At 31.1% G+C, this 11955-nt stretch overlaps 2 protein-coding genes across 2 annotated transcripts; both read left to right on the top strand.

Moving 5' to 3' along the window:
* Positions 1-1939: 1939 nt before the first annotated feature.
* LOC113852229 (solute carrier family 25 member 44-like) lies at positions 1940-4040 on the top strand. The gene is made up of 6 exons (XM_027482467.1): positions 1940-2004; positions 2084-2456; positions 2775-2971; positions 3338-3479; positions 3658-3817; positions 3949-4040. Exons 1-6 carry the CDS (start codon positions 1940-1942, stop codon positions 4038-4040), a joined length of 1029 nt encoding a protein of 342 aa, XP_027338268.1.
* Positions 4041-6397: 2357 nt separating this feature from the next.
* Positions 6398-7948, top strand: LOC113852228 (ADP-ribosylation factor 1-like). Its single transcript, XM_027482465.1, has 6 exons — positions 6398-6545; positions 6673-6743; positions 7326-7451; positions 7530-7648; positions 7746-7827; positions 7940-7948. The coding sequence occupies exons 1-6, from the start codon at positions 6398-6400 to the stop codon at positions 7946-7948; spliced, it is 555 nt and encodes a 184-aa protein (XP_027338266.1).
* Positions 7949-11955: the final 4007 nt, after the last annotated feature.

Below are 11955 nucleotides of genomic sequence, written 5' to 3'. Positions count from 1 at the left end.
ATAAATTAATATTTGAATGAATTTGACGCAAAATCAAATGTGCTAATAACAAACATTTTGTCACTCGAATTAAATATATTTTTTTTACAAATAAAATATGTGATACTTTTAAAAAGTAGCCCTAAAAAAGAAAATGTCACAAAATAAAAGAATGGTCATCTATAGTGTTTTAGGAGAAAAAATATGTCAACAATTTTATTATAAACTAAGAAAACAATATCCTACTTAAGGCATGAGGCAACTTAATTACTAAAATTGTGTATTCTTTCTCAAACTATATATTTAATAACTATTGGTTCATTTAAATGTATTAAGCACGTATCGAATGAGAATTTATATATATATATATAAAATTGAGAGAAACAAACATTGATAATTGAATCTTAACTTAAATAATTAAGAATAAAACGTATCAATGATATAATTCTTTTAAAAAGTCACCATCTTTTTAAGAGTGATCATGTAACTTCTTAAATCTTTTAATCTTACTAATCTCTATTTCTTGTATAAAAAGTCTCATTTCATTATATACATTTATTATAAGGAAAAAACACTTTAAGACATGTGAGAGTTTTGTAATAATTTTTTTTTCTCCACCTAAATCCTTTTATTTATAAAGAAAATACCACATGTTGCATTAAAAAAAAAAACCCTAATCACAATTTATTATAAATTAAGAAAATAAAACTTTAGTCAAAAACATGTAACAACTTTTTATTAATTTATTTATTTTATTCAAATTAAATTGTTGTTGTATAAAAGAGATATCACTTTTAACCCTTACTCTACAAAAGCATTTATTACAAGGACAAAAACAAAAAAACAAAAACCATACGTAATTACGGTATTTTTTTAAATCTTTAAAATCCTCTCATAGTTAGTTTTATGAATTTTTCAATTATGATATTTTTTTTCTTTCTTACTCAGGATTTTTTTCTCCCATTTTTTATACTCTTTTACTATTAATATTTTATTTTATTTTTCTAAATAAATTAAATTTTAAGATGAATTTTTTAATAATTTATAAAAAAATATTAATTTTTAAAGAAAGAAAAATGTTTATTTTTTATATTTTAAAAAATATAAATAAAAGATATAAAAATAATAATATTATTTTCATAATTAAACTATGGTCACCCTCACCTCTCATTATCTAATATTCAAACAAGTCTGATTTCTCATCTCTTCTCTCTTTTTCTTGCTTCTTTGTTCTTTCAAGATATTACATTTTCTTCCTTTTTAAATATTTAAAAAAATCTTCAGAAAAAAAATACTTAATGACAAATTTATTAAATTTCTATATCCTAAAATTAAGTAATATATTTTTTGATTTACCATAAACTCAACACAATAAAGTAAATAAATAAATATCATTGTTAATATTTATTATCATGCCTATAAATTTAATAAATATTATATATATTAAATTAACAATTATAATTATTTTAATATCTTAAAATTTTTAAAATATTTTTATTTTTTAAGATAAATTACTAATCTCTCACATTTTATTATATATAATCAATATAACATTAATAATTAAAATCTTCCACGTATGAAAAATATAAAATATTATTTTAATCTTAGAATTTACTAAATATATTACTTTCATGTATAAATTAATCTAAATATTAGACATGTGTGAGTGTTTTATGGTAAATCTTCCCGCGTTTCTCTTTTTTTTTGCCTTTATTATATTCTGCATTTCTATTGACGTGAAATAGTTGGGGAAATAAGGCAAACGAGTCGACCCGGAAATGACACGAACATTCTACGGAAGCGGTTACCACATGACAATACCAACCTTCGTTCAAATGCTTGTCTTCGCTCTTACGAGTTTCGGAATCGTCTTTGTTTGTTAGCTGTCACAACACAACCATTCTTAGCATACATAACATAACATCTAGAAAGATCAAGTTTTTTGTTATTATCAATGGCCATGGAAGCTGAGGCTACCACCACTCCACAGTTGGCGCTCGCTGACACAGATATCAACTGGGACAGGTAGTTACTTAACACACTCTAAATCAAATTCAAATTGACGATAATCTTAGTTGTGTTGTGTGTGTGAATTTGAAATAAGGTTGGATAAAACCAAGTTTCACATCATTGGTGCGGTTCTCTTCACTGCTCAATCAGCGTTGCTTCATCCAACAGCGGTGGTGAAGACACGGATGCAAGTGGCAGGCTCACACGTGCCGGGAATCTCAGTGTTCACTCACATTCTACGTAGCGATGGCATTCATGGAATCTTCAGAGGTTTCGCCACTTCTGCTATTGGTTCAATGCCTGGGAGGGTTATCGCTCTCACCTCTCTCGAGATGTCAAAGGACATCATGTTAAAACACACCCAAGGTTGTCACATTCCAGAAGCTTCTCGTGTTGCCCTCGCTAATGGAGTGGCTGGCATGTTCTCCAATTTGCTCTCTTGTGTTTACTTTGTGCCTTTGGATGTGGTACTCTCATACAACTTATTCCTTTTCTTGTTTTCATGCTCTTTTTCGATTGTCATCACTGTTAGAAATAATAATTTTAAAAATAAAATATTGCATTGGTTATAAAAATGAAAAGTTATGTCATAATTCTTTAGCTATGATATGAATATTTTTGTTTGTAATGGCTTGACATTTAATGATATAATGTGTCAATTAATTGATATTAAATAAAGGTTCATTCTATAATAGGACTATACTAATAAAATTCACTATTTTCTATTATTCTTCTCTTTCTACCTCTAACAATGACATGGGTGGTTATCATTTTTTTTTCCTCAGGTTTGTCAGAGGTTAATGGTTCAAGGTCTTCCTGGGACTACATATTGTAGAGGTCCATTTGATGTTGTCCGTAAGGTTGTGAAGACTGAGGGTTTTCGTGGTTTGTATAGGGGTTTTGGATTAACGGCTGTGACTCAGTCCCCTGCATCTGCACTTTGGTGGGGTTCATATGCTGCAGCCCAACACATAATTTGGAGGTGCATTCTGTGCTCTCTTGTTCTAATGCTGCGTTTGGATAAATAAGTACTTATTGTTAAATAAAAGTTTATAACATGATAACTTATCTTTCATTAGTCTCAAGCTTATTTGAAAAAAATAGTTTATAGTGACAAGTTCACATGCTATAAGGTCATAAGTCGATTTTATAAGTCAAAATGTGTCTTATAAGTTTTTCGAAGCATCTGCTAAGTGTGTTTGGAAACACATTGAAAGACCTATAAACATATGAGTAACGGTTAATTCAACGTGGATCCATGATCCCTCAAATGTGAATCCAAATTCCATACATGCACCTAAGCCTCTTTTTTTTTTTCTTAATTCATGTGCATGCTTATTGGTTGTAGGAGTTTGGGCTACAAAGATGATATGGAGAACAAACCTTCACATGTGGAAATGGTGACAGTTCAGGCTACTGCTGGGATGGTGGCTGGTGCTTGTTCCTCTGTTATCACTACGCCCATAGATACAGTAAAAACACGTCTTCAGGTATATGAAATGAAATTTCTTGTTTATAGGATTTGGTGTTGTTTGAGAAGGAAGTGTTTTTTTAGTTTAAATTTGTATTTATATGTCTGTCAATCAATCAGTTGGTGTTTCTTTTATTGAGTAGCTCTTTCTTCTTTTAGTCTTGACTGTATTATGGTTGTTTTCAATTTGCACAAAGGTTATGGACAACTATGGTTCTGGAAGACCATCAGTAATGAAGACAGCAAAGACTCTCCTTAAGGAAGATGGATGGTGGGGATTTTACCGGGGATTTGGACCAAGATTTTTAAACATGTCACTTTATGGAACAACGATGATTGTTACTTATGAACTGATAAGTATGTCACTTCTTTGCTTATTTATTTTGACATCAATTATATTTTGAGAATTGTTAGGTGATATGAGCCACGCGTGCCGTTTTTTGGTATATTATTCACATGATGTGATTTCTACTTGCTCCTTTATGTAGGGGAAATTCTTGATCTAAGTAAGCTTTTAGCTTTAGTTCATAACTGTATGTTGAGAACGTTTATTGAATTTGAATTGTGTCAAAAACCTTAGCTGATTTCTGACAAAAATGGCTCTAATATATTCCTTATTTGTCTTTCTTTCAACTTGCATGTGCTATTATAAAGTAAGCCGTATTTATTTTCTCATTTAACCCTTTTGGCAGAGAGATTATCAGTTCAACCAAGTATGAGGTCTTTCACATAAGAAGTGCAATTGTACTGTAAGACCAGAGACAAAGACTCATCAAGCTTGATTTTAGCATGTTTAGCTTGTGCTCAAGGACAGCAAATTGATGGATCCCTTCAACCTCAAGCACTATACGATGAAGTATAACAAAGCCTAATCACTCTACCTTTTCTCAAAGATGTGTTTCATTTTCTATATTTTTAATGACAACATAACTTTCGCTTCTTAAAAAGCTGTACTACGTGAATTTTTGTTTCTTCTGTGAGCTGTTGGGGTAGGGTGGTATATGGAGAATGATAGTTTTTAACTTTATTCTTCATTCCAAGGGCACTTGTAGTACACAGCCCAAATTATCCGGGCAATTTTGCAGATAATGTATGATTAGTGATGTAATGGATTTAATGTCTTCCTTTGACATTTCAATTCCGTCAACTTCTAATTGACATTATAATTCGTGGTTTGTTTGCAAATTGAACAATATTTAGGAGAGGGATTCTACAGCAGAATAGAGACTGGCTGAATTCTATTGGCATATTGCATATAGAAACGCAAGGGCTATGAAAATTTCCAATAAGTTGCTTGATAAATGATCTCAAACTGTGAGTTGAAAACTGTCAAAACTCAAAAGTCAAATATTGAATAATGTTGCTAAAAGTGGGGCATATTTGGCTACAATGTATGGTGGAATCTGAGCTCATTGGTTAATTCCTTGATATTTGTTTATGGTCCCTTCAAAAGCAAGCTTCCTTTGGGTTTTCAGAGCCTTGTGTTGTTCTTCATCCCAATGTTTTTGAGTCAAGTAAACTTTTTTGTGCAGCAAAAACTTAACATCGATAACTGTCTTAGTTAGATGTCTTTCAGTTTTGGTGAAAATTTTGAAAGTTAAATTATAAAAAATACCATCTTCCGGAAGCAATTTTGTGAATAAGATTACTATGAATAACAAAACTCTCCATTCTTGTATATGCAAGGGTTGGACGTTAATGTTGGAAATTTCATTTTTTACCAAGTTATGTTTTCCCCTTTTCTGCATTCATGTGTTTGTACCGTTTATATAGTAGATAGATCGAGATCTTAAGAATCTGGCTTTGAAAATTTCTTTCTCTTAACTTCTAATATAGAAAAGTTGGTTGTTTGAAAGAAATTATACTAGACCCAAAAAAATGAAAGAAATTTAATAACTTAATTTTTTAGTTTTAACCTTCGATGTTCAAAAGTTGAATTCTAATTAATTTGAGTTGAGTTTTTATTTATTTATTTAAATGATTCAAACTTCAGATTTTCGTTAAAAAGAAGTAAACTTCTTATCACTTTGTATTTTTCTCTCATATTTTAAGTACAACAAATATTATTAATTTCACTTATTTTCACATTGAATTCCGATTTTGGCGTGGCTTTTTATAGAGAAAGAGCGAGTACTAGTTGCTTCTGAATCTAAATCTCTATTGATTTATCTCTCTTATCATTTCTCATCGTGTAAGTTCGTCTCCTTTTGCAGTATGGATTCAATTCCTTTCATTCATTTTTTCTGTTTTATTCTTTCTAATGTTTTCAAATCCAAATTTGTGCATAAGATTTTATCGTTTGATCCAATCATGACCACAGTGTGAAATACATTTCTTTCTTCCCCTTTCCGTTTCTATTTTCCGGTTGTGACTTAATTTAATTCTCTTGTTTGGATTGTATGCAATTGAACCACTTAGCATGTCATTGAATTGGGCTTACAAGGTACATAATGTTTGATCATACAAATCCATGTGACTTTCATTTTTAAGATTTTGCAACCTAAGAATTATTCCCTTCAGCTAGGGACGAATAATTTTTTAAGTTCGATTATTTTACTAAATTTAAGAATTAAGATCTAACATTTGCAATTCTTCCCTGTGTAAGATTCCACGCATTGTAAATCATGGATTTTTTGGTTTTCCATGATCACTCAGCTTGACATTAATAAGTAACCCCTCTCTCCAACGCTGGCGTTATGTGTAACTTTTGCTACTTAGGAAAATGTGATTTTGGAATCGCACCCATTAGAAACGTAGTTTCATTACATAATCACCCATATTACGCATAATATTGTTAGTTTTTTAGATTTAAAATGTTATATCTTACCTATCAAAATCATTTTCATATAGTTTGACGTTAATTCAAAATTATTTTACTATTATGATTGTATCCTTTAATTTACTCCAATTTTGGGTTATTGTAATGGCAGATACTCAATGGGGTTGTCTTTTGGCAAGGTTTTCTCTCGCCTCTTTGCTAAGAAAGAGATGCGAATTCTTATGGTTGGTCTTGATGCAGCTGGAAAAACCACAATATTGTATAAACTCAAGTTAGGGGAGATTGTCACCACCATTCCTACTATTGGTATGTTTTATTTTCAATCTTATGTGATCCATGAAAATACTTTTAAACTATTGAACATTTTTATTGCAATACACTTGTTTTATGACATTATTGCATTTTTGGATTGTTTACATGATTATATATGCAGGATTTAATGTGGAGACTGTGGAATATAAGAACATTAGCTTCACTGTGTGGGATGTTGGTGGTCAGGATAAGGTGATCATAAAATCTCTCCCCTCTGATTTTTATTTGATTTTTGACCGTTTTTGAACCTAGACATTGTTCTCACTTCTCAACTACTTTAGTTGTAGACAATCCCACAGGAAATTTTTTTAAGTTTTCGTAGAGACATACTCCTTCTCTTAAAATAGCAATACTCACTTTTGTAAGGTAAATTTTTCTCTGATTTAATTTTTTAAAATTAAAAATAAAACAAGTAAAGAAAAAGTAGCAATACTCACCTTTGTCCAATAGTTTCCATTTTAACCTAAAGCCATGATGATGTTTTTCTCAATATGAAAGTGGGGGTGTTAGGAAAGTGGCTTGAAAGATTGTGTTATGCTTGATCTGCAAGGATGCTCCAATATGGTTTTTGTTTTTGTTTGTCTTGACTCCTAGTCCTAGATTACACTAGAATATTATTTGCTACTTACTTGAAGTACCTGATGGTAGTTTATGTAATCTACCTAAGTAGTTACTACCCCATTATTGAAATTTAGCATTTATTGCCACGGCCATGTTAGTCTTTGTTATATATCTATTTCTATCAACAACGGTTCAAGTGCTTGTTTGTTTCAGATTCGACCATTGTGGAGACACTACTTCCAAAACACACAAGGCCTTATCTTTGTGGTAGACAGCAATGATCGAGATCGTGTTGTTGAGGCTAGAGATGAGTTGCACAGGATGCTGAATGAGGTGTGTGTGTGAGTGTGCGTGCGGGTGTAGTTTTAACTGTTCTATGAAAATTTCCCTGCTAATTTGGTTTCTTTCCATGGATAGGATGAATTAAGTGAGTCTGTATTGCTTGTTTTTGCAAACAAGCAAGATCTTCCTAATGCAATGAATGCTGCTGAAATCACTGATAGACTTGGTCTACACTCTCTCAGACAGCGACACTGGTAAATAAAGTCCACAAATAATGGTCATTTTTACTCCTCTTAAGTCCTCACAAAACATTAAGCATCCTTGACATATGTGCATGCATGTTTTTCCCAGGTATATCCAAAGTACATGTGCTACTTCTGGTGAAGGTTTATACGAGGGACTAGATTGGCTTTCAAATAACATTTCCAGCAAGGTTTCCTTTAAAAAATAAAATTGTTTTGGTCTAGAGCAAGGTTGAGTGCTGCAGTGACATTCTTTTCCCTCCTAGTTACTGTTTTTATCTGGTGCTTGCCCCCTTCTTTCAGGGTTATTAAAGATATCATGGGATGCTGATACTTTTCCGGAATGTGATGGCAACTGACTTTCGGATTGTTGGCATCAATGATGTTGTAGATTTATTATTACCCCTTTTCCATTACTTATACAATTGTCATTTTGACCTGTGTAATCTGGTTTTAAAATAAATCCTATTCATCCATGATGTTGAACTTCTAGCATGCATTTCCAATATTTTTTATGTTATATTGATATTTAAAATAAATGAAAAAATGCCTCTTCCCTACATCTCCCTACTCTCTTTCTCTCTCTCATGGCTCCCAATGTCCCTTCTTTATTTTCTCTCAAAATAGATTTTTTTTGTGTGGTGAGACCCACATATCCTACCAAAGTTCTCTATTCCCTCTCTTACATACAATTCAAACAGAGGATGCTTCTTACTTATCCTTTACTTTTTTTACCTTCTCCCTGTTTTTTTTCAACATCTGAACAAAGTGCAAGAGAGGTATCAAAGGAGAGAGAATACACAACTACGGTTGATGAAAACATCTCCAAATATAGTTTACCATTTTCTACAAAATCCTATCTAATTACAACTATAATCAATAGCATAAAGTGTTGTTGAAGCAGATAGTTCTTATTTCCTATGCAACTTGTGACTCTCTTCATAGGATTATTTTAGAAGTGACTCAACTTTTGCCTTATTACGGCAAATTTATTATAATATTGTAAATTAAAAAATAATTTATTATTTTATAGTAAATCTGAAACAATTTTTCAATTTAGAGTTTTTTTGCCACGTGGATCAAATTTTCGCCAAACGACTGGCGAAAGTATTAATTTTTGAATTTTTTTAATATCTATTTCGCCACAAAAAGTATGAAATATGACTTCTTAGAACGGTTAAATTAAAACCGCTCTCACAAGTCTATTTTAAAGAGCAGTTGCTCATGAACCGCTCTCATAACTCATTTTAGAGAGCGGTTCCTTTTGAACCGCTCTCAAAAGTCATGTTAGTGAGCGGTTACACATGAATCGCTCTTAGAAGTACATATTAGAGAGCGGTCCTGCAGGAACCGCTCTCTTAGGTATATACAGTAACACGTGTCTCCAAACTATTGTTGGTACTGGCAAAAGAATTTCGTCAACTGAATTGTGAAATGTATAAGAATTTGACACGTTTCACGTAAAGTATAGTTTTGCATATTTGATGGCAAAAATTTTCTTTTAATATATTTTTAAATTAATTTCGTTACGGGACTGGCGAAACGAATAACGAATTCTTCATTTTAGTGGCGAAATTGCACACTCCAATTGCAAAGTTTGAACGTTGTATATATACCCCAACCCTTCTCTCATTTTCACCGAAAGGACACATTAGAAGAAAATCTCAGATATGTGTTATTTAATAATTTTATTATTTAATTTTGAATGTATAATTTTAGTTATATTTAATTAATAAGTATTGTTTATTTTATTTATGTTAATTATTGTAAAGTTTAAATATTAAATAAAGTTTATTTGAATAAAATGCAGGATGAGTGAGATTGTTATTATTATATATTGGAATGGTAGAATCTATGAAGGAAATAAAGGAGTAAGTTTTGAAGGAAGTAAAAAAGTAATTCAAATAAAACGAGGAATAAGTTATGAAACATTGAAAAGAAAAAAGCAGCGCGAATCATCTCAGATGTTGCCACGTGTATCAAAATCTCTCCAGCCGTTCATTTTAAATCTAAGAGAGCGGTTCAGGCAGGACCGCTCTCTAATATGCACTTCTGAGAGCGGTTCAAATGGAACCGCTCTCTAAAATAGAATTATGAGAGCGGTTTTAAATTAACCGCTCTAAGAAGTCATATTTTGTATTTTTTGTGGCGAAATAGATATTAAAAAATTTAAAAATTAATACTTTCGCCAGCCGTTTGGCAAAAATTTGATCCACGTGGCAAAAAAACTCCAGATTGAGAAATTGTTTCAGATTTGCTATAAAATAATAAATTATTTTTTAATTTACAATATTATATCAATAATGAACCCATTTGTTAATTTTTTCCATAAAAAACACTTTAATTTTTTTAAAAAAAAAATAGACACTGAAGTTTTTAAGATTGTTTGGTTAAAATTATGAAAAACTCAAAAACCATAAATAATTTAATTTTAACTTTTTTCGAGAACTTGTTTTAAATAACTTCTAGAAAAAAGCTGAAATTATAACTATCTACTAAAATTAAAAAATATTTTTTTATAATTGTAAACGAACAAAAAGTAACTTCTAATTATTATAAAATCTCTAAAAAAATCATTTTTATATATTTTTAAAATTATATTTTTCAAAAGTTGAGACAAACTAGTCTAATAATATTTGTATTCATCTTTGTAGTTTTGATCCACTACACAAAATATGCTATTACACAAAAGATTTTACTCTTAGTACATAAAGAATAGTGCTTTAATCAGGTTTTAAGCTCCTATAACACTTTTCTTGACAATGAATTCACATATTTAAGGTTTGATCTTCTAAGCTTTACGAAGATCACAATATTCTTTCCTCTTAAAAAGGGACCTTACATTTTTTGCCCTTTTTAATCCTCTATCATTAGTTATTGCCGATTTCCCAGGAAAAAAATGTTGTCATTATAGACCATAGTAGATCAAGCACAATACAAATCCTAAAGAGCATAGTAAAATTTCTCCATTTGTCCCATATAATGTTGAATAGAGAGATTAATGCATTCTTTCATTCATACAGATAAGAGGTCATATCTTAAATGACTACTCAGAAATATTACTGGTTATTGAAGTGTGGATGAAATTTACACTACCAGAACCGCTTCCTTATTTTGCTTCCTATACTTCATAATCTGTAGCACTCAGTGCAATCATTTGTTAAGCATGCCAAGAATGACATGAGCAGTGTCATTGAGCCACACCATTTTTTGGTTATCTTCTTTCCAAGAGGACAGTGAATCCTCTAAATGCACAATCTCCATTGTGCATTCATCTGTCGACATAGCAGCATCATTCACAAATTCAACCATGCCCTTGTAATCCTTCTGGTTTGATAAACGATATGCACCTTGTAAATGTTTAAGAATAGCATCATAATCAATCTGACAATTCTCAAGATGGGTCTTTGTTTTGGGATCATGATCAACCATAGTTTGGATAAGCTGTTCTACAGCATACTTGTTCAAACGAGCTTGTGCTGAGGCCAAAAGTATTGAGACTATGCCAAGTTCGTTCAAATCAACTTTTTAATCCCCTAAAAAAATTCTTCGAGAGAGGTTACACAAAAGTCTGGATTTTGAGTTTGACAACAAATTTCTTTGATTCGCTTGCGGGAGACGTTGACAGTGTGTGAAACAAAAGTGAAGTTGAAGAGAAAAACAATGTGAAAAGAAGAACAAAGGGAACAAAAAGATGTACTGTGGAAAGCCATTGGTTGAATTCACTTGGATAAGTAAGCTGTATCCGTTTTGTTTCTATTTATTAAATAAACGTGTGTTTAAAGATGCACATTAAAAAATCTACAATAAACCAATATTAAAATTCATAAGATCCCACAAAATATAATACATTGATAATATTAAACACTATAATTTTCAATAAAAACTTTAACTTTTTTTATTATATGAGTAAAGAAATGGTTATATAAATACTAAAGGACATGAAGAATGAGCGACAAATAAGCTTAGAATCGGGAATTCATGCATATATTACTACCTACATTCTTGGCACGATGATGATGGCATCACGGGGAACCATTTCATTCGTTTTATATGGTTAATTATGAAGAGCCTTTCTTAGTACTCACTTGCACTAGTCATGTTCGTGAGGGACATGCAATGATGCAACCAAGCACTTCCATAAACCGAGATGTCCCGGGAAAGAACATGTTTGTTTGTCAAAGACTGCCAAATTAGTATATAGTTCTATTTAAAAATTCTCACCCAACTCCCAATTTAATAGTTATAAAAAAGCATAGATAAGAAAACTTTGTACGGGAGGAAGAACATTTTAACAATAGTTTGAACACAATTTTTTC

This window comes from Abrus precatorius, unplaced genomic scaffold, assembly GCF_003935025.1.
Source record: "Abrus precatorius isolate BTA unplaced genomic scaffold, Abrus_2018 Scaffold10, whole genome shotgun sequence".
NCBI lineage: Eukaryota > Viridiplantae > Streptophyta > Magnoliopsida > Fabales > Fabaceae > Abrus > Abrus precatorius.
This window is presented reverse-complemented; position numbering and strand designations above follow the sequence as displayed.

Bases quoted from the DNA above. Each gene is read 5' to 3' on its own strand.
- LOC113852228 (XM_027482465.1), top strand. From the start codon at position 6,398: ATGGGGTTGTCTTTTGGCAAGGTTTTCTCTCGCCTCTTTGCTAAGAAA. The intron at 6,546-6,672 runs GTATGTTTTATT...TTATATATGCAG, and splicing joins CACCACCATTCCTACTATTG to GATTTAATGTGGAGACTGTG. The intron at 7,452-7,529 runs GTGTGAGTGTGC...TTCCATGGATAG, and splicing joins GGATGCTGAATGAGGTGTGT to GATGAATTAAGTGAGTCTGT.
- LOC113852229 (XM_027482467.1), top strand. From the start codon at position 1,940: ATGGAAGCTGAGGCTACCACCACTCCACAGTTGGCGCTCGCTGACACA. The intron at 2,972-3,337 runs GTGCATTCTGTG...TATTGGTTGTAG, and splicing joins GCCCAACACATAATTTGGAG to GAGTTTGGGCTACAAAGATG. The intron at 3,818-3,948 runs GTATGTCACTTC...TCCTTTATGTAG, and splicing joins TGTTACTTATGAACTGATAA to GGGAAATTCTTGATCTAAGT.